General features: G+C 41.0%; 1 protein-coding gene across 1 annotated transcript; it reads right to left on the bottom strand.

Moving 5' to 3' along the window:
• Nucleotides 1–900: 900 nt before the first annotated feature.
• Nucleotides 901–27,209, bottom strand: SEC23IP (SEC23 interacting protein). The gene is made up of 19 exons (XM_081912635.1): nucleotides 26,879–27,209; nucleotides 22,859–23,373; nucleotides 21,784–21,985; nucleotides 20,630–20,823; nucleotides 19,379–19,468; nucleotides 18,973–19,093; nucleotides 18,109–18,198; nucleotides 15,816–15,957; nucleotides 14,687–14,895; nucleotides 14,297–14,415; nucleotides 13,770–13,931; nucleotides 12,835–12,930; nucleotides 11,206–11,421; nucleotides 10,667–10,822; nucleotides 10,068–10,170; nucleotides 8,671–8,856; nucleotides 7,083–7,242; nucleotides 5,049–5,157; nucleotides 901–3,186 (listed from the first exon to the last, which is right to left on the bottom strand). Exons 1-18 carry the CDS (start codon nucleotides 27,072–27,074, stop codon nucleotides 5,076–5,078), a joined length of 3,039 nt encoding a protein of 1,012 aa, XP_081768761.1. The 5' UTR covers nucleotides 27,075–27,209; the 3' UTR covers nucleotides 901–3,186; nucleotides 5,049–5,075.
• Between the last annotated feature and the right edge of the window lie 10 nt (nucleotides 27,210–27,219).

Genomic DNA, 27,219 nt, shown 5'->3' with positions numbered 1-27,219 from the left:
TGATGCTGGATCATGTTTGGCTGCCCTGTCTACTGTCTCTTGGCTGGCATCCAATGACCGATCCTTCTCTCTCTTCTGCCAGTAAAGGGGAGGAGAGTAGCAAAGCAGGAGAGAGAACACGGACGACAGCTCAGTCCAGAAGAGCCCTATTGCTGTTGTTGTCTTGTCTCTCATCAGTTTAAGAGGGAGGAGAGAAAAGACTTAGATGCAGCTGCCAAAGGGTGCAGCTACATTTCCCAAGCTGGTGAACTATAACAGAGCTATGGCTGCTCCTGTGTTCTCTATCCTCTAGTGCAGGAATGTCCAGTGTGCATGCACACGAAAGGTCATAGCAATAACTTAGTTGGTCTCTAAGGTGCTACTGGAAGGAATTTATTTATTTATTTTGTTTTGTTTCAACTACGGCAGACCAACACGGCTACCTACCTGTAACTAGAACTATGGAAGGCACCACATTGAGCCACATGAAATGGAAGTCCATCAACCTCACCAGGTATCTGAAGAAGTCTGCATGCACATAAAAGCTCATACCAATAACTTAGTTGGTCTCTAAGATGCTACTGGAAGGATTTTTTTTTAATGTGGTTTCAACTCCCAAGAGACTGCGATCTACTCCCACTATAAAAAAAACTGGCAGTGATCTACCCGTTGGATTTGATTGACCAAAGTTGTTGAGCTGTTTTTGGTGGGGAATCACGCAATCAACCAGGGACGCCCCGCGATAGACCGATAGATCACGACTGACCTGTTGGGACATCCCTGCTCTAGTGGAAGAGGAAGGTTCCCCCAAATTGCTGTTGTGGGACTGGGGCTATTATTGCTATTATTATTTATTGCGTACCTTTTACGCTGAGGTCACAGGGTTGGTTAGATACTTTAAAAACACAAATTTAAACACAGTTTAAAACAACTTATGTTTTATTCCATATTGTTTGCATGGAAATCCAGCATTATGTCTCCTTTGTACAAAGTTCTATCCTTATCCCATCACAAGAACTTGGCATTTTAGTGCTCATATCACTGGAACCTCAAATATTTGTAGAATGTGACAGAATTCAGCTGTTGAATAGAGCCAACAGGAATAAAAGGTAGCAGTTTGCGCAGAGGACAGGTGTAATGTTCCAATCAACAAATGCCAAGTTTAATAGGCAATATTCAGACTGTTTTAGATAACCACATCAACACCCAGATAAATATCTTAAACAGGGGGGGGGGTATTTATCCATCAATTCAGATGACACATAGAATGTTTGCTAAAAAAAAATAGAATTTCTTAATGAATTTAAAATTTTCAAGTTGAAACACAATGTATGTTCTATACCACCAACGCAAAAGCAATTTCCTGCCAGAGCACTAAACAATATTGAGCAAGTGAAAAGCAAAGGAAATTACTAAGTTTTTTCCCCTTAAAATTAAAAGTTTCAATAAACACCTTTTTATTTGTCATATTTGCTAACATTACATTTATTTGGTCTACCTTTACACATTTCTCTTCAGTACACGCCACACACTCAATACTGTTGTCGATTATTGAAAACCTTTGCAGTTCTTTGGTATTTTATCGAGGAGGACTCAAAACACATCCTGAATACCAAATGTACAGTTCTGAAACCTGTTCAGAGACAACTTTAATCCAGGATTTATTAAAGGGCTTTGCCACTTGTTATGCTCCCTGACAAGCTGTTGCTTCATCCCGCATTCCTCTGACAGAAATTTGTTCTGGTTTAACAAATGACTGAAGGGAAATTTCATTGTGATGAATGGAGCACCGAATATTTAGAAAGAGAGGAAAAAGCAAGACAGAAAACATCCTGTTGCTTTCTGAGATAAAGTGAGGATTACCAGATGTGGAGAGGGGGCAGGCAAGCATAGAAGCTTGCTGGTATTCACAGTATCTTTTAGTATTAGCCACAATATTATATTTATAAAGAGATATAAAATAGCTACAGGTTAATATACTGCAATGAAAAGTTCTCTCAACCTAAGAATATGAAGGTTTTAAACTGCATAGACTTTACAGCAGGCAGAAGCTGATCCAACCACAGCACCCCCTGGTCTATTACCTCCCTCTTCAAGACACAATGCTGCAACAAAGCAAATATCAAAAATAATGTGGACATTGCCACCCAAAAAAAACCAAAAACACTTTTTTTCCAAAAAGGCTACTCATCCATGACAAGCCACTATGTAGAAGACCAGCAAATAGAAGCTATCACAGTTTTATTTTTAATGAAAAAATTGAAAGTATACAGAGGGGGAATCAGAAGCAGCAGCAAAAAAGTGATAGAAGTCCAGTGTCTAACCTTCTCATACTCCACTAAGCAACACGGGGACTGTTCTTGGCATACCAAAACTCCCTCTAAATCTAATAATCAAAACACACCTCTTCTGCTGCAGGGCCATAAATGTATTTGATTTCTGCAAATCCAGTCTCCCAAGTTGTATGGAGACTTCCACATCCCAGGCTGGTCACTACTGTCAAACTAAAATTTTATTTGGCTTATCCTTTTCTACTCTCCCTCTGCAAAAAAAAAAAAAAAATACAGAAAGATCAAGCAGTTTGTAGCTGCTCTCTATGATACAGAGTTGAAGTTCATGTCGCAAGCATTTGAAAACACTCTCCCTCAGAGGCTCAGAAGATATTTCATTATAAAATCTTAGTGGTAGGCTTACCAGGTGCAAGGAATTGCTTTATTTCAACAAATACAAATGGATGGATGCAAATTTGTATTAAAGTAGTTTGAACTTCACAGTTCTTGCAGAGGTGGGACAAATGGTCTTTTTATTAAACGAAAAGGTTGTTATTGCTGTTTACCAATAATATTTTTTTTATAAAAACAAACAAACCGCAGCCCTTATGGAAAATACAAGTCTGATAAATCAGATTATAAAGATTAATTTGCATGCCACACATTTCTTGAAGGGTCATTTATGTTTGGCAACTCTTCCACAAATGATTCGAGGCTGGTTTAAAAAATAAAAAAAAGGTATGTGTACTCTGAACAGTAGGCTTCATTTTCTTTTCCTCCACCCCAGTTAATAAAAGAAAGAAAGAAAACAAAAGTAAAAAAGGATGGTATGGAATCTGAGGGCTGTAGATTGAAATCACTTCTGTCATCTGTGACGAGGGAATTGGTGTTGCCTCTTCAAAAGGTTGTTGGCAGGCCAGCAGAAAGATTACAAAGGCTGGAAGGAAGAGTAAAAAGAAAAGACTTGGTTAGTTTCACAGCTTATGTAAAGGGCTACGACTATCAAGTTAACATGAGCATCTATTGAGGCAAGAGGGAAGGCTGTATGGGCAAATGGGGAGAGGCTCAGGCTGCCCTGTGCTTCAAATGGCCAACAGCACTGCTTGTAGAATGTAGGGCCCATAGGGAACCTTTGAGAATCCTGTACAGACACTGTTCGCATCTGGTGAACTGGGTATGTTGCATCCTGGTGCAGTATAGCAATAAGGAAAAAAAACACTGTCAAAATGCACTCTTATTGAACAGCCAGGAAATAAACTTTTAAAGAAGAGTGTGCTGTCCTTTTTGAAGCAGCCCCTTTGGAAATCCTCTCTCTCCGCTCCCCAACCTGATGGCATTTATATTTTTACCTATGAGCTCTCTCACAAGGAGATAGCACAGGATCTGCCAACCCCTCCAAAAAGTTATTATTTGTGTACATTGGATGAGTTTACATTTAAGTTATGCATAAGATCAGAGACATTTATCTGCATATTTTAGATGTAGCTTCACTTAGCAAGCAAAGCATGAATATGTCATGAAGCAGCATGGTATGAGCCAAACTGAGTATATTTCACTGAGTCCTGGGAATAATTCTAGAGCTATGTTTTATTTGTTTACCAGAGCTGCAACAAGTGCAGTTAAAAGAAAATATTAAGATATTAAACAAATGATGCTTAATATTTGATACCCTGGTTCCATAGTGTGTTTAGGGAACCTAACAGAGCCACCCAATTACAAAGTATAAAACAAACACCAAGCACAGTTCAAATCATTTAAATCTACACACAAATGCACACAAACTGAGACATTTCCCTTGCTAAACAATACTACTATGTCAACTGAACATAACAGATGAGTTAAATGAGCTGAAATACTTGATAACCCATTGAATAACAATTAAAACTAAGTTCAGTGTTTCAGAATTTAATTCTGCAAGGGTATGTATACATTTAGGATTTATTTTCTGTTGCGTTTCCCTGCCTCCCTCTCTAACCTGAAGCTGTGAAGAACTAATTTCGAAAGAGAGACGATATCTAGCTCCTTGCTAGCACAGATGCTGGCACAAATAACAGAAGTTAATCTCATTCCTGGCTAGTATGAACTTGCAAGTCACTAAAATATGAGCACCACAAAATTACTTTTGCCCACTGCAATACAGTGACTTCCATCTGTTAAACAGATCCCTTTTATTTACTTATGCTCTCATAGTTGCTGGGAGGGGGGATCACACTGTCATATTTTTAACAATGCAATGCTAAACAGATACCAGAGCTGTCATAAGCTTGAAATTCCTTTGACAAGGGCTTTAGGTGTTGCTTCAGTGCAGCTTATGCATGCAGTCATAAAAAGATGCAGAATTTCTGATTTCAATATTGCAAAGCAGCACAGGAAACTGGAAGCTTGAAGCATTCCCACTTTTTCTTTTCACCACTCTCTCAAATATCCAAAGCACATTGTGGATTTGCAGGGTAAGTAGTAGTCTAACTGCTTCATAGTCCAAGCCATAATCATGGAGAAAGGAAGAAAATGACTTCTAGTATCCTGCCTACTGAAGTCACCTGGATAAGGGAAATGGCCTTATGCAACTGGATGGGACAAAAAAGTCTACTCCAGGTGCACTTTTCATTGCAAATGCTACACATAAGGAGACCACCTAAGATATTGTCACCTGCACACAAGGGAACAAAGTCTCTAAGTTTCAGCCATTTAACATTCTCACGTCAATAGGAGCTCTCATCACTTCCCTATTCTACAAAAGGAGAGTTGTACTCTCAAGTAGGGACAACCTGTGCTGCGTTTATATTGAGGATTACTTACAAATTCTGAATGATGGGTATCCATACATCAATGTTGCGGCTGTTCAGGACAAACATTCATAGTTCTATATATTTCTTTCAGGAGAAGCAAAGCGGTGTCTTCTGATTCCCTGCAAATAAAAATACTTGCTGATTGCCAAATAACTGCCTGCTTGAAACCTTTTTGCTATTCAGCATTTTTTTCCCCAAGTGCAGCAGACACAAATACCTAAATATGTAATCTTGCTGACTGAAAGTTTGCCACTGTGATGCTTTCATTTGTTCCTTTTATTGCTTCTCAACACCATTCCTCCCATACCTCACAAGCAATCTGTTGCTGGCAGCCTGGTTTCCTCAACAACCTGCATGTTCCTTTACATTCCATGACATCATCCATCAGTGCCTAACACCGTACTGTCACAAGTGCAATAAAAATATAGATTCCTTTAGCACACTCATTGAGCTCTGTGGGTGAAGTAGGTCTTTTCCACCCTCAGATGAGCATAGCCTAAATAGCATTGATTTAAATCGATCTACCTGTTCTACACAACCCAGATTACTGTACTGAGCAGTTGTATTACAAAATTCAAGATTTATATCATTTTTAGAAGTTGTTAAGAACATCTCCAAAGAGAGTTAGCAGCAATCTTTCAAGCATTTAATGCTAGGTTATCTCTCCACAGAAGTCTCACTAATTTATTGCTTTTACAGTTATTTATAAAATTGTCTAGGCACTGTCATCAGAAGAAGAAAAAACTAGAGAGCTGATGCCTAATAAGACACCCTACAAAAAGTGGGGGAGAAGGTTGGGATGGGCAGGAAAAGTAAAGGTCTGCTACATTAATCCTTGCATATGTTCAACCATATGTTGCAAATCGCAGGGAACAAGAGTAAATATTGCACAAATACAAAAGGGTTATATTTGTCTACTACCTGGATAACAAGTGGAGCTCTATATGTAAGTAATCATTTGCCCCCTTCCTACCAAACTACTTTTAAAAGGCCTACTAATGTTATAATTTATTGATCAATAGATTTTTTTTTAAATTAAAAGAAGCCCAAGAGTGCCACCTTATGGAGAACAATATACAGCTATGTTTTTGGCATACACAAACAAAACAGATTCCAGCATTAGTCCCACAGCAAACCCGCACAGATGTAGAACAAGCAGGATAATACGTTTTATTGCACCAGCTAGTCAATTAAAATTCCGGAGCAAACTTTAAAATACTGTTTGGATGGTTATTTTAAATGACTAACTGTTCAATAGGAAGTATCCTCATGCACTGTTTCTCAAGAAACATAAACCCATACATAAAAACACTCCCATCACTATCTTTATATTTTGGACACACACACACAATTAAAAACAATTTGTTTGTCTCCAGAAAAGCACCTTTTACTGACATATTTCTCATGCACACAAGACTTTCAGTTAAATATTAGGACAATCACAGTAGTAGTAGTAGTAGTAGTAATACCAAGTCCTTTTCCTTATTTTCTCCACCAAACCCCACTCTGTTGTACATAAATTTATTCTAGCCCTGAGAAACTCAAGCCAGACTAAAAACATTATAGTGAAAAACTCTTATCTGGTGCAAAAACTGATCTTATGAACAAAATAAGATGCAACCAATGTGTGGGTATTCACACGCAGCAAACTGCGTTGTATATTTCCTGTAGTGTTGTGATCCTCAGTGTGGCAGGTGCAACAGTCAGAACAAAAATACAAGTAGCTGCCCTCCCAACACCAGCATCACTGTTGCTTATCTAGATAGGCCTGAGGCAGGGTGGGGGCAAGATCAGGGATGTGTGGTTGCACCAGCAAGAGTGACCCTGTCAATCCGGCATGTTCAGCGGTGCAACCACAAGGCCCTGACCTCACCCCCACCCTTCCCAGGTAAGCAGCAATGCCAGTGATGGCTTCTCGCCACCCACTCCTGCACTGCTCCTGCATGTAAGTCCCAAAAAGGCTAGCAAAATAATGCTAGAAAGCTAAAATAAATGCAGGAAAGAACGTGAAGCTGTGTGTCATATTAGAATAAAATATTATTACCAGTAGCACAAGTGACTCTGTAGAGCAAACAAATACTCGTTGAAACTTTCTATGGGTTTTTCTTGCAGCACATAATCAATACGTCGTCCTCCATTTAGCAAACCAACTTTTACACCCAAGTCTTCATCTTTTGAAAGATCTGGGCTTTCAACGATCTTTTCTGTGGCAGCAGAAGGAAACAGAGCATGAAAAGTACATGGTAAATTGAATCTTTGATGAATTCCTGGTTCTGCCTTTCTGCAGTCCCTATTACACTTTATCCGTTTTAAGCTTGTTGGAATATTGTCTGGGTTGTTACAGCTGTGGGTTCCTCCTATTATCTACACAATGTGGAAAGGGCTGTAAGCTCAGTAGAGCATCTGCCTTAGAAGCAGGTCGGATTCAACCCCCTGATATCTCCAGGTAGGGCTGGCAGAATCTCCTGACTGAGTCCCTAGAGAACTGCATCCCATCATCCCTGACCACTGGTCTTGCTCAGCAAGATGGCCCAATGGTATGTCACTACGAGGCAGCTCCTATGCATTCCTAATAGTAAAAAACAGAAGCATAAGTTACGGGAGGTCAAACTTTCAAAGTATTTAATAACAGAACAACAGCCAATATTTGTGTGGTGTTTCATCATATTAGCTCAAATAAAGTAACAGTCAGAATATTCTGCCCTAAAAGCCAAAGCAAAAAGCTTCCCAAATACAAATTAAATTCTGTGGCTTGTTTCAGTTACCAAAAGGGATTCTGTGGTTGTGTTTCTCAAACTGCAGGCCTTCATACTATTTTACAAACTACACTTAAAAACTGAGGGGAGGTTCAAAAACAGTTTGCGGCAAGGAACAGTAGGGACTGTTAATGAAAGAAAAAAGCCAAAACTCCCATCAGGTTTCCGGGACCCATCAAGCCCTTCAGTACTTGTCAATATTAATATATTATTTCCATCTGATTACTCTAGCACAAATTCTGATGTTACCAAAAAGCTTTTGCGGCTTTGACAAAAGCAAGGAAAACAGTGGTAAGCCATATTAATCACAGACAGGATGAAGCTGGCAAACTGCTGGTCACTCTGAAGAGTATCATCTAGAGACAGTATTACAAGGGAAATTCATTTCAAGAGATATACCCCACTTTCATGTTGTCTGTACATGACGTTTGTACAGCTAGCAAGGGGATGCTTGCAATTTGGCCAACAAAAGTTCAAAAGACACAAAGTGAAAAATGTTATTGACAAAACTCTCATTCAGACAAAGTGTTCAAAGTAAAAATAAAATTAAAGATTATATGTTGGGGGAGTTACCCAGAGGCTACAGGGTTAGATATTCAGAATGATAGGTAAGAATCTGAATCAAGCCTAAAGGCATCAAACTTAACTTCCTAATACAAAGGTAATAAAACTGGGGCACGTCCCAGTCACTTAACATTTACAGTAAGATAAAGGTACCCCTGCCCGTACGGGCCAGTCTTGCCAGACTCTAGGGTTGTGCGCTCATCTCACGCTATAGGCCGGGAGCCAGCACTGTCCGCAGACACCTCCAGGTCACGTGACCAGCGTGACATTTACAGTGATTACTGAAAATATAATAGCCATGCAACAACTAACCGTCTGTCTCATCTTTTTCTTCTTCCTGTTTTATCTGATGAGCTACCTTCTCCAGTTCTGCTTGGAGCTGAATGGAAGATGTATGAGCACGTGCAAAGTCATTCAGGGTTTGCCAAGCACTTTTCAACGAGCTGATGAAACCCTGTTTCAGGTCTGATCCCATTCGAGAAAGAGAGTCCTTCAATTCTGAAACAAGAACCATTCTCCAATAATTAGAAATGCCACAGAAATGATGAATTGTAAGACAAGCATTATTCCACAGGCACCAACTTATTTAGAGCGCATTTAGGAGGAAAAACTGAGTATAGATTCTATGAAATGAGCTATTCTGCCACCTTCAGGACAGATTTGGGCTGTAGAGGTACTGAAGTTCTAAAAGGAACTTGAGATAACTAGTACTTTGGGCAGCCGATACAAAAAAAATGAAATGCATTAAAAATGCAAGGACAATATCCTCAAGCATCCCATGTTATCACAATTCAGTAAAGGTAAAGGGACCCCTAACTATTAGAGGTCCAGTCATGGCCGACTCTGGGTTTGCGGCACTCATCTCGCTTTATTGGCCAATATAGCAGTTGATACTATTTTACAGCTGAAACTTTTTCCATGTGTAGAAATTAAGAGAATTATTTCACTACAAACAATAGGGATTATACAGCTGCCGCCACATGCACAGCACTGCAAAAGCATTCATAAAGAGATATAACAGAATATGATCACCATGTCTCCTTACCCATTATATTAAGAGATGTGAAGACCCCAAAATATTTTTGTTCTGCAAGGCCCAGTGTAGAGGGAAATGGTAAACTGAGAATGGGGAAAGCCTTATGACACATCTGCTCTTTCAGAATGGTCAGTGAAATTATGCAAAATTTTATTTCTGAGAATGAACCTTCTTCTGTTTGTGTATTATAATCTATAACAATGGTGGAAAACTTCCAGCCCATGGGTCTAATTAGCCTGTGGAGCCATTTGGGGCAAACCATAGTCACCTGACATCATATGACAACAGGTGTGGAGATCTGTTATCTGATCCAAGCATCTCAAAGCTTGGAGCTGATGCCTCTGCTGGTTCCTGTGCTGTCTCTGCCACCACCTTTTACTGTCAAAAAGCAAGCAGGTGCTTCTCTTCAGTCTTAGTGGTCACACAGAAGTATGACTAAAGGTAAGAAAAATGCTGCCAGCTCTCTGACCATAAAAGGCAGCATTTTCACTACCCTCAATATTCTTCCTTTGCAGACACAGCGTGAACACTGAATCACCTGACATCAGGTGATGGACAGTTGAGTGGTCCTGCCCACCTTCTCAAAATGACCCGTGAAGTAGTGAGCCAGTTCTGGATCCAGCCTTCTGACTAGATCCCTATATTAGAAAATATATGAATACACTTTATTTACCAAGATGAAGCCTTTTTCTGCCTTTATGATGTGGAACAAGAACTGGTTTTACGTCCAAGTCAGGAATAATCATAGGTTCTAGCCTATAAGCAACTGGATCGAGCTGGAAACAAGAAAGAAAGCAGTGATCAATCTAAACATCAATCTTGTGGGAGCCTCACATAACCTTCCCCAAAGCCAGTTAAGGAAGGGGACTTAAAAAGCTCTTTCCACAGGAGACCTATTTCTAAAACGAATACTTAAATAAAATTTAATGATGCAATAAAAAAGTGTGACCATAATCCAGTGCAGAGATGCAACAAACTTAAAACTGCAGTCCTATACCTACTTGCCTGTAAGCCCCACTGAGCAGATATGTATATGTACTGCACTGCTGTTCCACTGGTTTGCAGGCCCACTGTATGTTATGGGGCTTAAGTAATTATCTTAACTAAATAAATATACATTGGTACAGAAGTACCTGAAGGTGTGCTAAAAATCCGTTTCAGCCTAACAAATTGTTTTCCTGAGCTTTTAAAAAGATCCAATTAGGTGTTAAATGGATAGTCAGTCCATAGTCCTTTCGTTGAAGTGATTGAAAACCTGTGCTTCTCACTAACCGGATGATAGATGTTGAAAAATCCCTTGCAAGTGGGGAGCCTGTAGTTTTCATCGATTTTTCCCACTCCTCTTACAGTGAGAAATACACCAATTGGCGAACCCAGAGCAAAGAAATTGTCTGGCTCAAAGTCAAGTGCACTATATACCACAGACACCTAGAAGACAAAGAATTAAAAAAGAGATGATTAATACCTCCTTCATATGTCAGTCAGCCCACTTGAAAGCCACAGGTGTATCCCACAAGACAGATATAAAGGTCTCATCTGATACTAACAAGCCTAGCAAAAACTTATTTTATTAAAAACAGTGTTTCTGAGGAATGGATGGTATACAAACTGTATGCACTTGTATACTTCCACAACTGAAGTGAATCATGTTCCACAACTTAAGTGAATCATCCATTCTCTGGGCCAGGATCCCACCGCTTCCATAACATATGACCCCATCATCATAGCACCAGTTCTGTGAATGGGGTATGTGTCAAAAAAAAAAAGAGAGTTCCATCAGTGAGGACTATTTTAACTTGCATAAAACTTACCTGACCAGTGCCCACTTCAAAATATTCATAATCTATGTTGGCAGAGGAAACTGAAGCTCCAACTGGAAGTCTTTTCTTGGATGGATCCTGGAGCATACCAGATTCTGAAGGTGAAGCAAAACTGACTACTTTCTTTGCTGCCTGCGCAGCCTCTTCCTGTGTCCGCATCATGGCTTCAACTGCTGCCTTTTTCTCCAATGCTGCTTTTCTCTGTTCCTATTGATGCAAAGATTTCAAAAGCTTTGGAGGAACTTTGTAGGAGGGGGAAAGAAACCACCCCCCTGCTATGTCCTATTTAGTTTAATTATTGTATTGTATTATTGTATTCAACCAAGTCTTAACTCACTCAAATCACCTTTTAATATTCATTCATTTTAAAATATTTACATTCCGTCTTTAGTGCCCGAGGCAGCATACAAGGCAAAATAAGAATTAAACCTCAAGAAGTCTATATAACATTACAAGTCAATTAGGTCCATATCAGTCAAATCCCACTAAAAGCTTGGCACAGTGTTCAAAAGGTGCTTAACAGGAAGCAAAAACCAATAGCCATGCAGAGGGTGTATCACAGTCTGGGTGCTGCAACACAGGAGGCCCTGCCTTCATAGCCACATAGGAGCAGAACGTTCTTCAGATCCTCTGGCACTCAGAGAATACAGCACTTGATGGTTCACAACAAACACTTTGGACTGCATTCAGAAACAAGCTAGCAGCCTAGTAAGATCTTTAAGCGCTGAAATAATATGATCCATTTGCACTGGATTCTGCTTTTTTAAAAATCAGCTAATCTATGGCTCAAGCTACCCTACACAATTCAGGAAAAGCAAGTCATGAGGCTAGATCTCATGCCCTGTATCGATGGCTCTCTTGACTCAACACATCTGAACATTTCACATTAAAGAACTACCGTATTGGCCCGAATATAAGCCACACCCAAATATAAGCCTCACCTTTAAAATTCATTGGGGGGGGGGGAGAAAAAAAAGGCAATACCCAAATATAAGCCGCTCCCTTAAAATTCCGCAGGCACTCACACCCATTCCATTTTACCATATGTCTGTTTCAGCAGCAATATGGTAAAAGCCAATTTTTGTAAGGTGGAGAATCTAAGCAGCACTTTAACTTTTCATGGCCGAAATTTGGAAAAAAGTACGGCTTATATTCGGGCCAATACGGTACGATACATGGTAGTTATTCAGCTGGATGTGACCAGTACTAAAATTCATAGTATTTAAATTGCAGCCATTTTTAACTAAGTATGTGTACTTCTCAATGAAAGTATTTAATGTGTGAATCAGGTATTGATTGTGGAGTATTTTGGAGAGGCTACAATATTAAGCTTACATTGTATTCTTTTCTAATAGTCTTGTAAAATAAAACTTTGCAACTCTTGTTACTCTTTTCTTTCAACTACTATTTCCTTTTGCATTGTATACATATTATGTACGTATTAAGCTTTCTGGGAAGTACAACATGCCTGTCTGTATTATTCTGACCGATTTCTTGTCTACTTTGACCATCCCTTTCTTATCCAACTCTCACCATGCCTATTTTCTAATTCTTTGAGCAGCTCTATTACACCGAAGTATTACTGCCATAGTTCTGGCTTGCAAAGCAATCATTCCCTACCTGTTTGGCCGCTCTGTCTTTTACAAAGTTTGCTATCTTCTTTCGCGGCCCAAGTGGAATTCCCATTTCCTTCAGATCATCAATCGTACACATCAGCTGTTTTGTAAATATATATATATATATATATCAAGGTTTACTTATTCACTTTTTAAGAACACAGTTTAAATTTGCATATTTTAGTAAAAGAGAGATATCCAACAAACAAAATTCTGGAACCACAAATTCTAACTATTTCAGGCAAAGTAAATTAGTGCAATACATGTCCAAATACACTCATTTAACTAAGCCTAAATATATGTAACTTAAATAATAGATATAGTTAATTCATTTAAATATGCCTCCATTTCCCTCCCTGGACCTTAATTCCAGACTGTAAGTACGGCAGGCTTCTAATCTCACATTCTTCTATAGTTACAAACTGGAGAAATGATCCCTGAAAGTGCTATACACATGGAAGGTATTATATAAAAATAAAAATCTCTACAGACCTATAGTTTAGACTGGATGCTGGTAATTTTTTCTAAGGTACAGGTTTATGTTGCAAACCCCTCTACTCTTTCTTGCAATGCATGTCTAGGTGTGGGTGTGTGATCCCGTCTCCTGACACAATGTATATTTATTTTTACGTATCTGGGTGTATTATGCTGAAACCATTATATCAGGGTGGGGAACCTTTCTTCTTCAAGGGCTGCATTCCCTCAGGGATAATTTATTGGTTGCCACATGCTGGTGGTGGCCAGGGAGAGCCAAAAGTGGAGTGCTCCCTTTACCTCCCTCTTTCTGCCACTACATCCTTACCACCCACATGAAATTAGGCAAAGGACCACATGAAATAAAGTTAAAGTTGCCCACCCCAGGATTACACATTTCCACCTTTTGTAAAATTAGTCAGCAGTCCATTTTAACTTGCTACCTCCCCGTGCTAATGTAAATACCAGAGATTCTGTGTCAATCTTCTCCGTTTCAAATGTGCTGATGTACTCAGACAAGCTAAGCATTTCCAGGGTTCTTTGCAAGGTTGGAATATCGTCCTCCACATCATGCTCATCGTTGGAAAGAGAATGTACAGAACCAGCAGAATTAGACTCTACTGTCATCTTGAAAGAAAGAAAAATATTTGTGATAGAAAAAACCAATTCCTAACAGTATGTGGAAATCAAACATATATCCAGGGAAACGTAACTAAGCAATAGCCTTATTCAGGTTATTATTGCAGTGAATAAGAGGCCTGCCCGTTATACATCACTCTTGACAGCTTCCCTGGGCAGAGTAACTTCTGCAGCAGATCCCCTACCCAAAACCCCTGATCTTCCAGGGATCTTTATTTTGCAGGCAGCTGCCGCATGTATGTAGACAGAGAATTGACTAAGCTGTATATTTCCAGTGTTTTGAAGATGGTTTAAACAGTTAAAAGAGCCAGCCACACAAGTCTTAATGGACAATTGCTTTTTAGCACAAATACCTGCTGATCATATTCAGCTGCATCCTTCCCAATACCATTGGAAGCGACAGAAGCCACAGAATTAACTGTGGAAGTCCAATCTTTCTGGTTGGACAGGATATCAAATAATATTAACGAACCTGGAGAAGCAAAACAAGATGTTTCAGGATAGCATTAATCTTGTCCAAACTTAAATAGAAAGACGTATGCTGACCTCTTGATCTGTTCTCTCAAACATATTTAGAGTTTCAGATGACCTAGAGGTGTTTTGTGCATGCAAACCAGATTACAGAAATGGTGTGCCCAAGCAGTCACAAAACCAAACATTGGACAACATCTCTCAAGAACTGTGGAATTTTTAAAAATAGCTTTTTGTTGAAAAAGCTTATCGTTTTTAAGTTGTAGCATTACCCAAACTATGACCAGCAACAGAGATTCCTCCTTTAAATTCAGGGTTTCTGCTCTTGAAAAGTGCATAGAGACGGTTCATTTCCAGTCCTACTTTATCCACAATCGTTTGACAGTAGGTGGGGCTACTGTAAAACAGTATGTCAAGCAGAGTCTCGTTGGTGAAATGACGAAGACGTCCAATGGTCGGCAAAGTTATTTTTTTAATATTCCTGGGAACACAAAATCAATAGATTAATAGCCATGTCATTTTCATTACATGACTAAAGAGCTTAGCTAAAAACAGGATGATCCCAATAGCTATTAGTTGCAGTCAAGGTCCTCCAACCTCCAGAGCACATTTGGGGTGCAGTGCTTCCCTCCCTGTTCCACTAACATAAGCCTTACAGTCAGTTGAGCAACACTGCTGGATACAGGCCCTACCATTTATAGAGTCTGCACTATATAGTACTGTACTTTTCACTCTACTAGATGCCTTCATGTATAAGATCCCCCCCTATTTTGGGGGACTCAATTTTAATGAGGGGAGATGGCCCAAAGTTGTTGAGCCCCACACAGCTGCCGACAGGAAACACTCCCTAGATCATTTCCTGCACGCGGGTAGGGAGTGTTTCCCTCATGCCGCAGCATTGAAGGAAGTTGCACTCCAGCCAGCCAGCTGGTTGGCCAGAGAGCACCGCCCCTCATGACGCTGCTGTTGGATGTAACATTAAACTGCGACTAATCAATAACAGAACCAAATGCTTCTGATCTTATTGTAGCTCCACCAAAAAAGAGTGCAAGTCCAAGGCTGCCTTTGGCTTGTTTCCATTATGATAAGCCACATAACTCTTAACACAATTACCTTATGATCACTTTTAATAGCATCCGCTAAACCAGATTCAATGATCTCTTTTATTTTAATGAGACAAGTTATAGTGAGGGTTATAGGACTATTCAGCTTGTGGCAATTCATTCTCAACCTGCAATACACATTTGAGCAGTTTTCAGTGAAAACATTCTATCACATTATTGTCTCAGCAGCTCATCTCTGGGACAGTGATCAATGATCAAACAACAAGCTAGCCCAGCTGAAACAGATTAGAAGTTTGGAGAATAACTGTGTTTTGGTACTTCAGTATTTTAGACCTACCTATCCACTCCAGTTGCATCTCCATGCAGAGTACTATGCCAGTGAACTGGCAGGAACTCGACCCTGCTCACTTTAAGCTCTTCTACTGACTTTCTAAAATGCGACTGCAACAATTTCAGAGACACTGTCCGAAAATCATCAACTTTAAAAATGGAAGAAAAGAAGAGGTTAATGTTAACTCCACAAATTGATACCCATTACAAGTGTTCAAATATATTTTCCAACAGTTCTTTACACTTTTGAAGTCTTGCTAATCTAATCAAAACTTTCCAGTTCATAAACTGTATGAATAAGTGTAAATTTGTAAAACAATCACTACAATACAAAACAAAAACCAAGTCATTAATTAGACAGAGCTAAAGTTTCACATTGTTTCAGTCTGATTTTGCTTTTAAAATCTCGTATGACTTTGAAGTGATACCCATTTAAACATTAGAAAGCCACACTGGGAAAAAGTTGCAGGAGCAATTCTTGTATTCTCTCCTTCTGACTTAAGGGGTTGTCATGCCTTCTATTTACAAAATAATTACATCAACAAAACTAAATTATGCTGTTTTCCCCTCACTGACCACTGGCTAATCTACCTATATAGTAAACATTCCCTTCCTTTCAGAAAGAAAACAACAGTACATCCTTTCATTTCCCATTCCATCCAAATCTATTTTTAATTCAGTTTTAAAAGGATATTTTGACGCAGCATCCATTGGAGTGATTGAAAGCTGTTTCCACATGATGTCAGGGACTGGCAAGCGACTGATGCAATGCAGGCAGGGGGCTGGAGTCTGACTCAGGAGAGGGGGGGCAGTGTTTTGTGGGAGCCTGTACTGGCCAGGAGGCAAGAATCAGAGGCAGAGGAAGCTTCAGAGCTGGAGGGTGGAGAACAGGATGAGTCAGAAGAGGAGGAAGAGGCAGGTCAGGCAGGAGAAGAGCTGGCTTCCCCGCCCTCTCTTGCACCACTGTCTCCCAGAACCTTGAGGAAACTGAGAAAGTTTCCAGGCAGACACAGTCCTAAGCTAAGTGCAAATAGCCTATCAAAGGGAGGTACATAAACTGGTGGAGGGTTGCTGCAACATGGACAGGGGAATAACTGCCTAGCCATTAGACTGGTGTGTATAGATATCCAGAACTGTAGAAGGGACCTTTGACACTTTAACTACCTGCCATGTGCATTCTGCGGCTGGGAAGCACCCTGGACACATGATATCTAAGAAGTGGTGTGCCGTAAAAGTCTATGGACCCATGATTTCATGTTCCTATGGCAAAGGTGGGGAATCTTTTCCAGGATAACAGACACATTCCCTTCTAGACATCCCCCCTTCTAGGGGACCACATGCCAATGGTGGGCAAGGTGAGGGGCAAAAATGAATGGGGTGAATGGCACAAGGTGTGTAGGAAAGTGAACGCAACACTTGCCTTTGAACAATAGGCTACATTCCTGCCACATAAAAGTTTCTACACACACATCTCCTATCAGGGTTAATGGTGTTTCTCAAGTACAGAAACTATTTCCAGTTCATCAAAGTAAACAGAAGTTTTTTCTAGCATATTCTTTGTACGTGCAGAAGCTGAAGCTGGAACATTCTGTACGGAATTCTAGCTGGTTGGCACTTTTCATTTCTGCGAAGAAGCAAGCTGGATATTGTTTTGACTACATCTCACTTCAAGGTCACTGGGAACAAACATCAGCTACCCAGCAAGCAGTTTCATTTTACTTTCGATTCTCTCTCTCTCTGCCTGGATTATTTCTTTCTCACTCTCAGTGTATTCTTGTATAGTGTTGGATTCTATATGAACTGCTTTTTTTGCTCAAGATGCACCTTGTCAAGGCTTTGACAAAGAACCACAAGATTCATGCATTAGTAAATTATTTTTAGTAAATTATTACTAATGACTCTTCTGTTTTTTATTGGCGTGCACGCTACAGCAAGAGGTCTGCGACTCTGCTAATTAACCATTGAGCCAGGAAATGGGGAACTCTAATCCTAACATCTCCATACCCATATCCAAGCAAGCAATAGGTATTATCAGTTCAAGGACACACTGCAGAATGGTGTGGAACACAGCTGCTGAGGAGCAGGTTGGGGAGGTGGCAGAACGGGGTTGGGTACCCCTAGGGCCAGACAGAGAGAACTGGAGGCATGTATTCAACCCCCATGGTTTACGTTCCCCACTTCTGCATTAATCAACAATAACGTAACTTATCAATAATATATAAATGCTGACAAGAGTAAATTAGGACACAATAAGATATCAGCAAAAGAAACTCCTGCACACACACGGTCTAAACACACACCACATTCAACGATGCTTCTGAATCGCAGGTCACAGACAGGGCCAATGCCATGGACCATGAATACTAGATGATCGATTTGAGACACCTCACCTATAAAAGTGAAAAGAAATAGCAACAGTTTTCATTAAATGAGCAATGGGAATCTCTAGCCTTCTTTTTGTTTCTGGAATATAATGCCCATCATTTCTGACCACGCCAAATGGGTTTGATGGGACTTGGACTTAAGCAACATCTGAAGAGCCTGAGGCTTCCTAACCATGTATGAAATGCTCTGGGGAAAGGTTCCTTCTCCAATCCAGTCTGAGGCCTTGCCACAAGAAACCAACCAGCATGGCCAATTTGCTTCCAGAGCAGGACCTGAACTACAGCACAACTTGCCAGCGAACTACACTGTTAACTGCATAGAGGCGGAAGATCCCCATGTTCCCTCCTCACCCCCACACAACAGACACAGGCTGGTAGCAGGGACCCACAGCTAAATTTTAAAAAGGAACAAGCTTAGGAAAGTGACAAATTTTAATATAAATATTTATTGCCTTCAGATCGTATCTCTAAAGGTGCATTTGTCTATTTCCATATTTTTGTTGTTGTTGTTCACCGCTTGGAGGACCATTTGGGATGAGGAAGCAATTTAAAACTTGTAATATTAATAAAGGAATAGATGGGAGGGTTCTCCTCCCCCAAATAAACCTGAATTTATCTACCTCATTAGGCCCCTTGCTGGCAAAGTCAACCAAATCAGAAAAGTCCAACAAACTCTGCTACACTTAGGGCATGGAAAAAGTATGGTCCGCATTCAACCCCATTATTTATTAAAAGGGAGGGAAAAGCTAATATGAGAGCCCTCTGTCCTAAACCACTCACCAACTGGAATTTCCTCATGATCCTCATCAATTCCACGTTTTACCACTCTTGGCCTAGTCTGCCCATCTTGTATGGTACCCCATTCATCTGGTATTGAAGAAGGCTGGAACTGAACTATAACCTGAAAAAAATCAGTGGACAACACACTACATTTAAACACTTGGAGTTGCAACCAGAGGTGCATTCAAGGAAAAGGGTGGGTGGAGAATGACTCTTCTGCATCTCTAGCCCCCAAGGGTCAGGAGATGCTGCAGAGAGGGATCAGTTGTGGCACTGAGGAAGAGACTATGGGAAACTGGAAGTGGAGGCAGGCACCTTCCGTGAACAGAAGCTCAAGTTACGCTGAGTTTTACATACTGCTCTAACCACACATGCAATGCTATTGTGCAATAAAAATTCTTATTACCTTAGGATTATGCATAACAATAGTTTCTCCACCTGGAAATTCCAGCCGCCGATGCCACTGATTTGTGGTAACAGCTTTCTTATACTCTGCCTGGGGGAAAAACAGTTTTGCAAAATCATAAAGAAACTAAGCATCAAGATGTCATGTCAAAGGACAGTGCCAGAAACAGCTTATACCACATTCATTTATTGACAATCCTGTAGTATCAAAACTCCAATATTTTTAGTTCAGCTTGCACAACAGAACTTCCCCAACCTCTGATCCCCTCTGTAGTCCCTCATGTCCTTGAAACATCCTCTGGAGGATCCCTCCAGCTTGCTGCCAGTACAGATTGGGGGGGGGGCATGTGGTGGGGGCACAGAGGGGGGGAGGGAAGTCATAACACATGAGCAGAAATCTATTCAAACAATGCTGAATATCACTGTGTACATTACTGTTTCCATGTACTTATTCAGTGTTTTTCTAGCCTGCCTGCTAACCCAAATTCCCAAGGTGGGGCTGCATTTTAAAATACAGAGTAGGAGCAAAAGGAATATGTATGTTTTCCCCCAGGCCTTAGAAATTCTGCTACTCTGAGGCTGAATCTCAGAGTAGGTTGAACATCAACATAAAGTTCAATTTACCCCATTTAAAGACAAATAGCGGTAGTGCAGAACATCCTAATCTCCTTTATGTTTATTAGAAATATCAGTGAATAACCAGGACCATGTGGATGAAGCACACTTCACTGATCTTACAACAGTATTTGAGATGCAAAATAATAATAATAATGTTGGTCATTGTACAACAGCACCAGCAGTAACAATAGCAATAATACAGACCGGGATTTCTTCCACATTTTATCAACACTCCACAGTGAGTATTTTTTATCTTCACATAAAATCTGAGCCCTTTCAAATTTCAATTTTCAGTAAGCCATCACACACATTTATTATTTAGTCAATTTAAGAAGAAGAAGAAGAAGAAGAAGAAGAAGAAGAAGAGGAGGAGGAGGAGGAGGAGGAGGAGTTTGGATTTGATATCCCTCTTTTCACTCCCTTTAAGGAGTCTCAAAGCGGCTAACATTCTCCTTTCCCTTCCTCCCCCACAACAAACACTCTGTGAGGTGAGTGGGGCTGAGAGACTTCAAGGAAGTGTGACTGGCCCAAGGTCAGCCAGCAGCTGCATGTGGAGGAGCGGGGGCGCGAACCCAGTTCACCAGATTACGAGACTACCACTCTTAACCACTACACCACACTGGTGTACACTCACCTCTAGCTTTTCGCTAAAATCCTCAGTGTAAGGAATAAACCTGCTGTCTTGATCTCCCTTATAAAACCAAGTACATCTTCTCACTTCAGATGGCTCTTCTTCCCAGTATACAGCTTTTCTCACTCGGTCATAGAGATAAACATCATAACGTCCTCCATCAGTACTAAGGACAACATTCTCTGGATCAGGTTGCACTAGAAGCATTAAAAAATGTTTTATTAGCTTGGAATCCTTCAACTGATAAGCTAACACATATTTAGAAACAAGAAGGAAATATTCACTTTTCCTTCTCTTCAAATTTTATATTAGAACAATGAAACAGAGAGGTCAAACCAAATGTGTTACTGGGAAACTTGGCACTTTTGAAAGATTTCTAGACTTGTCACTGCATGTCTCTTTCCCCAGTTGTTCCACTATGTTCACTGGTGTGGATCCGAATGTAGGCAGTATAAAACATACACAAGCATTCTCACAGGCAATAATTCTGTGATATGATTGTCATCTTCAAATATCTGAAGGGCTGCCGCCTGGAAGATGGAGCAAGCTTGTTTTCTGCTACTCCCAGAGGGAAGGCCCAAACCAATGGATTGCAATTACAAGAAATGAGATTCTGATTCAACATTAGGAATGACTTTATGACAGTTAAGAGCTGTATGGCAATGGAATGGACTCCATCAGGAGGTGGGGGACTCTCCTTCATTGGAGGTTTTCTACAATTCTGTGAACTGGCTACCAGCAAACTATGCCTTTCTAATTGCTCACATAGAAGCTGCCAAGATGAATGAAACAAAGAGCTGCCTATGAAAACAAAATCAGGACATGGGATTTATACACAAAAGTCCATCTGAAATCTGAATGTGGAACTGAACATATATCACGTTCCCATTTAAGAAACTCCTGCATAAGGATATGTAAATATATGCAAATGTATACAGAAGTCTTCTTCAGCCTGGTGCTTTCCAGGTGTTTTGGGCTGAACACTGGTAATGCTGTCTGCAGCTGATTGGAGTTGCAAACCAAAACGTCTGGAGGGTACTAGATTGGGACGGGTTAGTATTTCTGCCTTCTCATTGTAAATTATCAGCAATTTGTTAGTCCTCTTTATTTTCAAAGCCAAAAAGCCATCACATAAATGAAAAGCGCAGAGGTCTTACCAGAGTTATAAACTTCCTCTAGTGTTGTAGAATCTAGGACACTGAATGGCATCCATAGCTCCTTGTTTTCCACCTCCTTGCAATAAAACCAATGGGGCTGAACTGGCTCATATTGGTTATGTAGTAAGATGGGAGGTGCTTTCACCAAAGGGCCTGCTGACATGGGAGCCACAGGCGGCATTGGTGACTGAGGCGAAGAAAACTGAAAATGAAACCAGTTTAAATGTATACAATTCTTAATTTTAAAAGGTTATTATAAACAGAAAATCCACTGCCCTCCAGATTACATTGATCATGTACATTATTATCATACATTTATTAAATTCTAGAATTGGTCAGATCCAACAAAATGATCCTGAGATTCTTCATTCCATACATTTGATTACTATGTCATTAAATAGAAGCTTGATTCAGAGTGAGGTGCCTTCTCCAAAGCCCTCTATCAGCATCCAATTCAGTGTAGATTATCAAGTTTAATGCAAAACCTAATTTGTGTCTGTATGTGTACGCATGTTTGGGTCAAATATTTGGGTCAAATATTTTCTAATGTCTATCATTTGATTTGCTTAAATATCATCAATACTCTCTTCCCTGATGGCTGATGCCAGTTCACAATTATTCTGGTACTATAGTGGTGCTGCTTTATAGATACATTACTTTATTTCTACTTTTTCAATGAAAAGCAGTCTAGAAGTGATTTTATTAACAAAAATTAAGAATATTCCATCTAATCAAGAACAATCTTATTTTCCTATTTTATCTTTGCCCTGTGATCTGGCAGTGTTCTGTAAAGTTTCAGGGAATGTCTAGACTCTAGAGGGTTCCAAAAGGAAGCTTTTGTAGCATAACTCTCATTGTTCATCATACTAAATTAATGCTTTAAAATACTGCCATTTCTTGTTTTGCCTGTCAACTGATCAATATTTTCCAATTCTCTTTCCCTCCCCCTGAATTTAGTAATTATTACTTTGAACCAATGGAGGTGCTGGAAGATGCAGGGCAGGGCAAGCTAGGTCACGAGAGGACCCTTAAAATTTTTACACCAATTCCAAAAGCTAAAAATCACTTTCCGTACCGGTGGCAGTGTCCCTGGAGTCGCATACATGTGCATCGGTGGTACAGAGGCTGGAGGCTGAACGTTCTGGGTGGGTGTTTGTGTCTGTTGAAGTTGCGGTGGAGTGATGTAAGGATTAGCTCTACTGCTTAAAGTAGTATGGCGATATGGGTTGTAGCCTTGCTGCGATATGGCATGAGGAGGAGTTGAGAAGCCAGCTGGTGGAGGACCAGTGTATGAACCAATTCCTGAAGCAGGTGGCGCATTAAAAGGCTGTGATTTGGAAAGAGGAGCTGAGAAAGCATTTGGCCCATCTTGTGATCCAGGCAGAAGTGGGAGAGAAGCTGAAGTCTTAGAGAAAACAGATGTTCCAGCTTGGGGTGGGGATGCTGTGCCTAAGGATGGCTGCCCAATGCTTCCAAAGGGATCACTGCTGCTAGGAACTTGGGAGAAGTAACTGAAAGTTGGCGGGGGGTTAGGATTTGCAGAAGTCTGCCCCAGGAAGCTGTCTTCTTCACCAACATCAGTCGTATCGTCTACAACAAAGGATACAAGGATTATTGAAAGAAAGGGAAGCTTATGTGGAGAAACTATTGGTAGTACTGCCCGTTTTAAACATTTCCCCCCAAATAGGAAAATTTATCCAGTCCCGTTCCTTTCTTGTTCACTGCAGCACATTATCTTGGAGAACTGAGACTTTTCCTTGTATGAAGGTTTTCTGGTTTCCGTTCCAAAAGCAGAATTTTGAATCACCTATTAAATTGACAAAATCACTTGGCCAACTAACTCACTAGTGCTTTTAATGTGTCAGGCTTATGCATATATCATTACTTAAAAGAACCTTCTGAGACACGCTTTCAAGTGGTTTGCATACCACACTAAGAGATGTATTCTCAGTGGTGACATTCCAGCCCCTGGACTCTTTCCATTCTGATATTTACAAATCATGAGTCTTTTTGGAAGCACTGTGAAAACACTTTATTTAGATACATGTTTACTGAATAGTAATATATACATTTTTTAAAAAATAACACATTCTGAGTGCATTGTGCTTTTAACATTACTCACAGGTGTTTGTTAACAGTGTGGTATGATTCAGAGAGCCTGCCAATTTGAGATACATGCAGGAATACACACTGTCAATGTGCATCCCCATATATATATTGCCTGTACCTGCAGGTGAATTTTAATTGCCCAGACATTTAACTCAGTTCTTTAGAACTGTGCTTTCATCCTTCCCCCTGGATAAGTTGTATACTTTTCTTTTGAAAATTACTTCAAATAGTAACAAATAATGAGAGACTTCAAAGCAGGTTGTCAAACATTGCAGTGTTGTTATTTTATTTCCGCTCTTTAATATGTCTTGCTTTTCTGCCTTTTACACTACTGTCACATTTAGACACAAACACATTTAGAGCAAATACTATTTTTGAACTACTTCCTCTTACATAAACCTAGAATTTTCAAATGACATTGCTGGCATAAATTGCAGATTATTCCCAAACATAATTAGCTATAACATAACCTTCATTTGCAATCTCTTGCACTACCCAAAAGGGAATCCAAGCTTCCAAAGGCCTCTGAAATGCACATATCAATGTCTATAGTGGTACCTTGGTTTACGAACTTAACCCGTTCCGGAAGTCCGTTCTTAAACCAAGGCATGCTTTCCCATAGGGGCAGGGGACTCAATTTACACTCAACAGGAAGCAAAACATGTTCTTATTCCAAGGCAAAGTTCACAAACCAAAACACCTACTTCTGGGTTTGCAGCATTCTTAATCCGAGTTGTTCATAAACTAAGCTGTTCTTAAACAAAGGAACCACTGTAGCAATGTCTAAGATGAAGCATTTTGCTTTTCCTAAGAGGTTTGGGGGGAAATCACAATCCACAATTTTACCCTATTAGAAGAACAGAAAAGGTAGGACTTCTGTCTAATTCACACCAGCAAATGTTTTATCATCAAAAGTAGTCACACCATCTTCAATAAGAACAAGATGAAAAGAACAAGACATGCAAATAAACAAACCCTACTCTAAAAAGCTCTTAAGCACAAATAAAAAGTAGTGAGGACTGGCTCACTACTTTCAGGCAAAATGAAAGTGGATGCCAGGACTCCCACACTGACAAGATAATCAAGAATCCAGCCTGAGGGATTAACGAAGCACAGAGCTTGTTATTGTTTTCACAAAGAACTGCAACTCTCTGGAGGAGTTTGAAAACACCCAGTGACAAACTTTCCCCAAAATTCAGCATAAGTAATTATATTTTCTTTAATGCTCTTTTAGCATGAACTTGATCAGCAGGTGTAAACAGGCAAGTTTGCCTGTTACCATGTGTGCTCAGTATCTGCATTTATCATGCATGGTTATCAGCAAAAAACGTAGTCCTAAAACTAAATATTACAGGACAACACAGAATACACTCAGCAGCCAAGCACCAAGTAACAGTGGCCACAATCAGTGTTAAGAGTGTTATTCTCTAATCTGCCTGTTAGTACAGCAGAGTCATTAAGGATGTAGCTAGCCTAATTCAAGATCTACCTAGCATTCTCTCAAAAAATGTTGCCCCTAGGAAATGCCTCACCACTATAAGATAGTGACAAACTTTCCCCAAAATTCAGCATAAATAATTATGCTGGATCCTTTCCCCCCTCCCATTCCCCGGGGGGCCAAGGTTGACAAGTGAGCCAGGACTTACCCTTGCAGAAGCCACGTTAGTTCTCCTTCAGCAAGGTTCTTTCTTTTACAGTATATACTTAGTTATTTCATCTTTAGCAATACTAGTTTGCGATGCTATAGCCTATAATTTCCAGGATCCCTTGGGTCCTTTTTAAAAAAACAAACCTGATGTTACATTAACAGCTTCCCAGGCATCAGATTTTGAGGCTAATCTCCATACATCTCTGTGCTATTCTCCCATGTTTCTCAGTGCTACAGACCCTCCCCGAAGCCCCATCATCAACAGGTTCTCCCAGCCACGAATCACCACCATAACATGCCTGTGCCTTCCAATCCTTTGTTTCAAGAAAAAATATATACAAATGCCAACTCAATCTGGAAACAATACTTATTAACTGGGAATGCCCTTCCCCCACCTCACCCCCAAATTCGTTGTCATCACCCAGTGGGAAGCAGAGTGGCTCCTTAAAAGACCTACCGGCAGTGGCGTAGCGTGGGGGGTGCAGGGGGGGTCGGCCGCACCAGGCGCAACATCTGGGGGTTAGGGTTAGGGGCGCAAATCCACGGGTTAAAATCCGCGGGTTAGGGGGCGCAAATCCACGGGTTAGGGGGCACAAATTACTTGCCTTGCCCCGGGTGCTGACAACCCATGCTATGCCACTGCCTACCGGCTCATTGTTATGTAAACTTTTACGAGCTGCAGTCATCGGATGCTTGAATCTGGCAACTTCTAGGCAGACGCAGGGGGACGCATACCCCTAAACATTTTGTGAATCTTTGTACTTTTGCCCATTTACTGTATTTATTTTCCCCGATGTGAACTATAAAATGGTGATTTTCTTGAGTCAGAATGAAAATACCCCTAAACTTTTTTTAATTAAAAAAAAAAAAGCACTGCTTATAGGGAAGGGGAGAACAGGACCAGAGCCTGTGTGACACCTCTATGGAAAGGCTGAGAGGCGACCATTCCCATCAAGAGCAACTGGTAAAAGACCTGCAGGCGGCTCTTGGCCGGTGATGCTTCCGGCTCATAGACGCCACTAGCGGGTCCGACGTCCGGCACGAATTAAGCCACGACACCTTCTCCATCACGGGCTTCCTTTCGGAGGCGCGCAAGCCACTTCCCTCCCAAGTCCCTCCAAAGGCATCACTTTCACACAAACAAGCTTCCCGTGCCTATCTGCCCAGTTGGCGAGTCGCCCGCGAGAGGAACGGGAGATGGGCGACACCACCTGCAAACAAACGGGCGCGCGTTTTCACCTGCCCACGAATCCCTCGGGCGCGGGCAACCCACAGAAAAGCAACCCTGGTGTATGTGGCGGGGGGGGGGGACCTACGAAGATGTCCAAGCCGAGTTACCTGCGGGCAGGAGACCAGGCCCCGAGGCGGCGGCGGCAGCAGCGGCTGGAGGAGGCGGAGGGGCAGGGGCTTGGCTGACGGGGATGAAGGGAACCGTGAAATTGAACTCGGTGGCCGACGAGGAGAAGAGCAAGTTCGTGCCGCCGCCAGCCGAGGAGGAGCCGCCAGCCGCCACGGAGGCTTTCGGGGTAGCCATGGCTGTGGCGCTTCCACGTCTCCGGGCTGCCTCTCGGGTTCCTCGGGCGGCCGGGCCGGCCCCTTCCGCCCGCCTCTAAGATGGCGGCGCCGGCGCCTCCCCCTCATCTCCCGCCAACCCGAGCCCGCGCTGAGGGGAAGGGGGA

This window comes from Podarcis melisellensis, assembly GCF_964234715.1.
Source record: "Podarcis melisellensis genome assembly, chromosome: 5".
NCBI classification, from domain to species: Eukaryota; Metazoa; Chordata; class Lepidosauria; order Squamata; family Lacertidae; genus Podarcis; species Podarcis melisellensis.
The sequence above is the reverse complement of the archived record's forward strand: the minus strand, read 5'-3'. Positions and strand labels throughout refer to the sequence as shown.

Coding starts and splice junctions, on each gene's coding strand:
- SEC23IP (XM_081912635.1), bottom strand. CDS start 27,074: ATGGCTACCCCGAAAGCCTCCGTGGCGGCTGGCGGCTCCTCCTCGGCT. Junction 13,932..14,296: donor CAGCTGAATATGATCAGCAG/GTATTTGTGCTA, acceptor CTTTCTTTCAAG/ATGACAGTAGAGTCTAATTC. Junction 7,243..8,670: donor AGAAAAAGATGAGACAGACG/GTTAGTTGTTGC, acceptor CTGCTGCCACAG/AAAAGATCGTTGAAAGCCCA.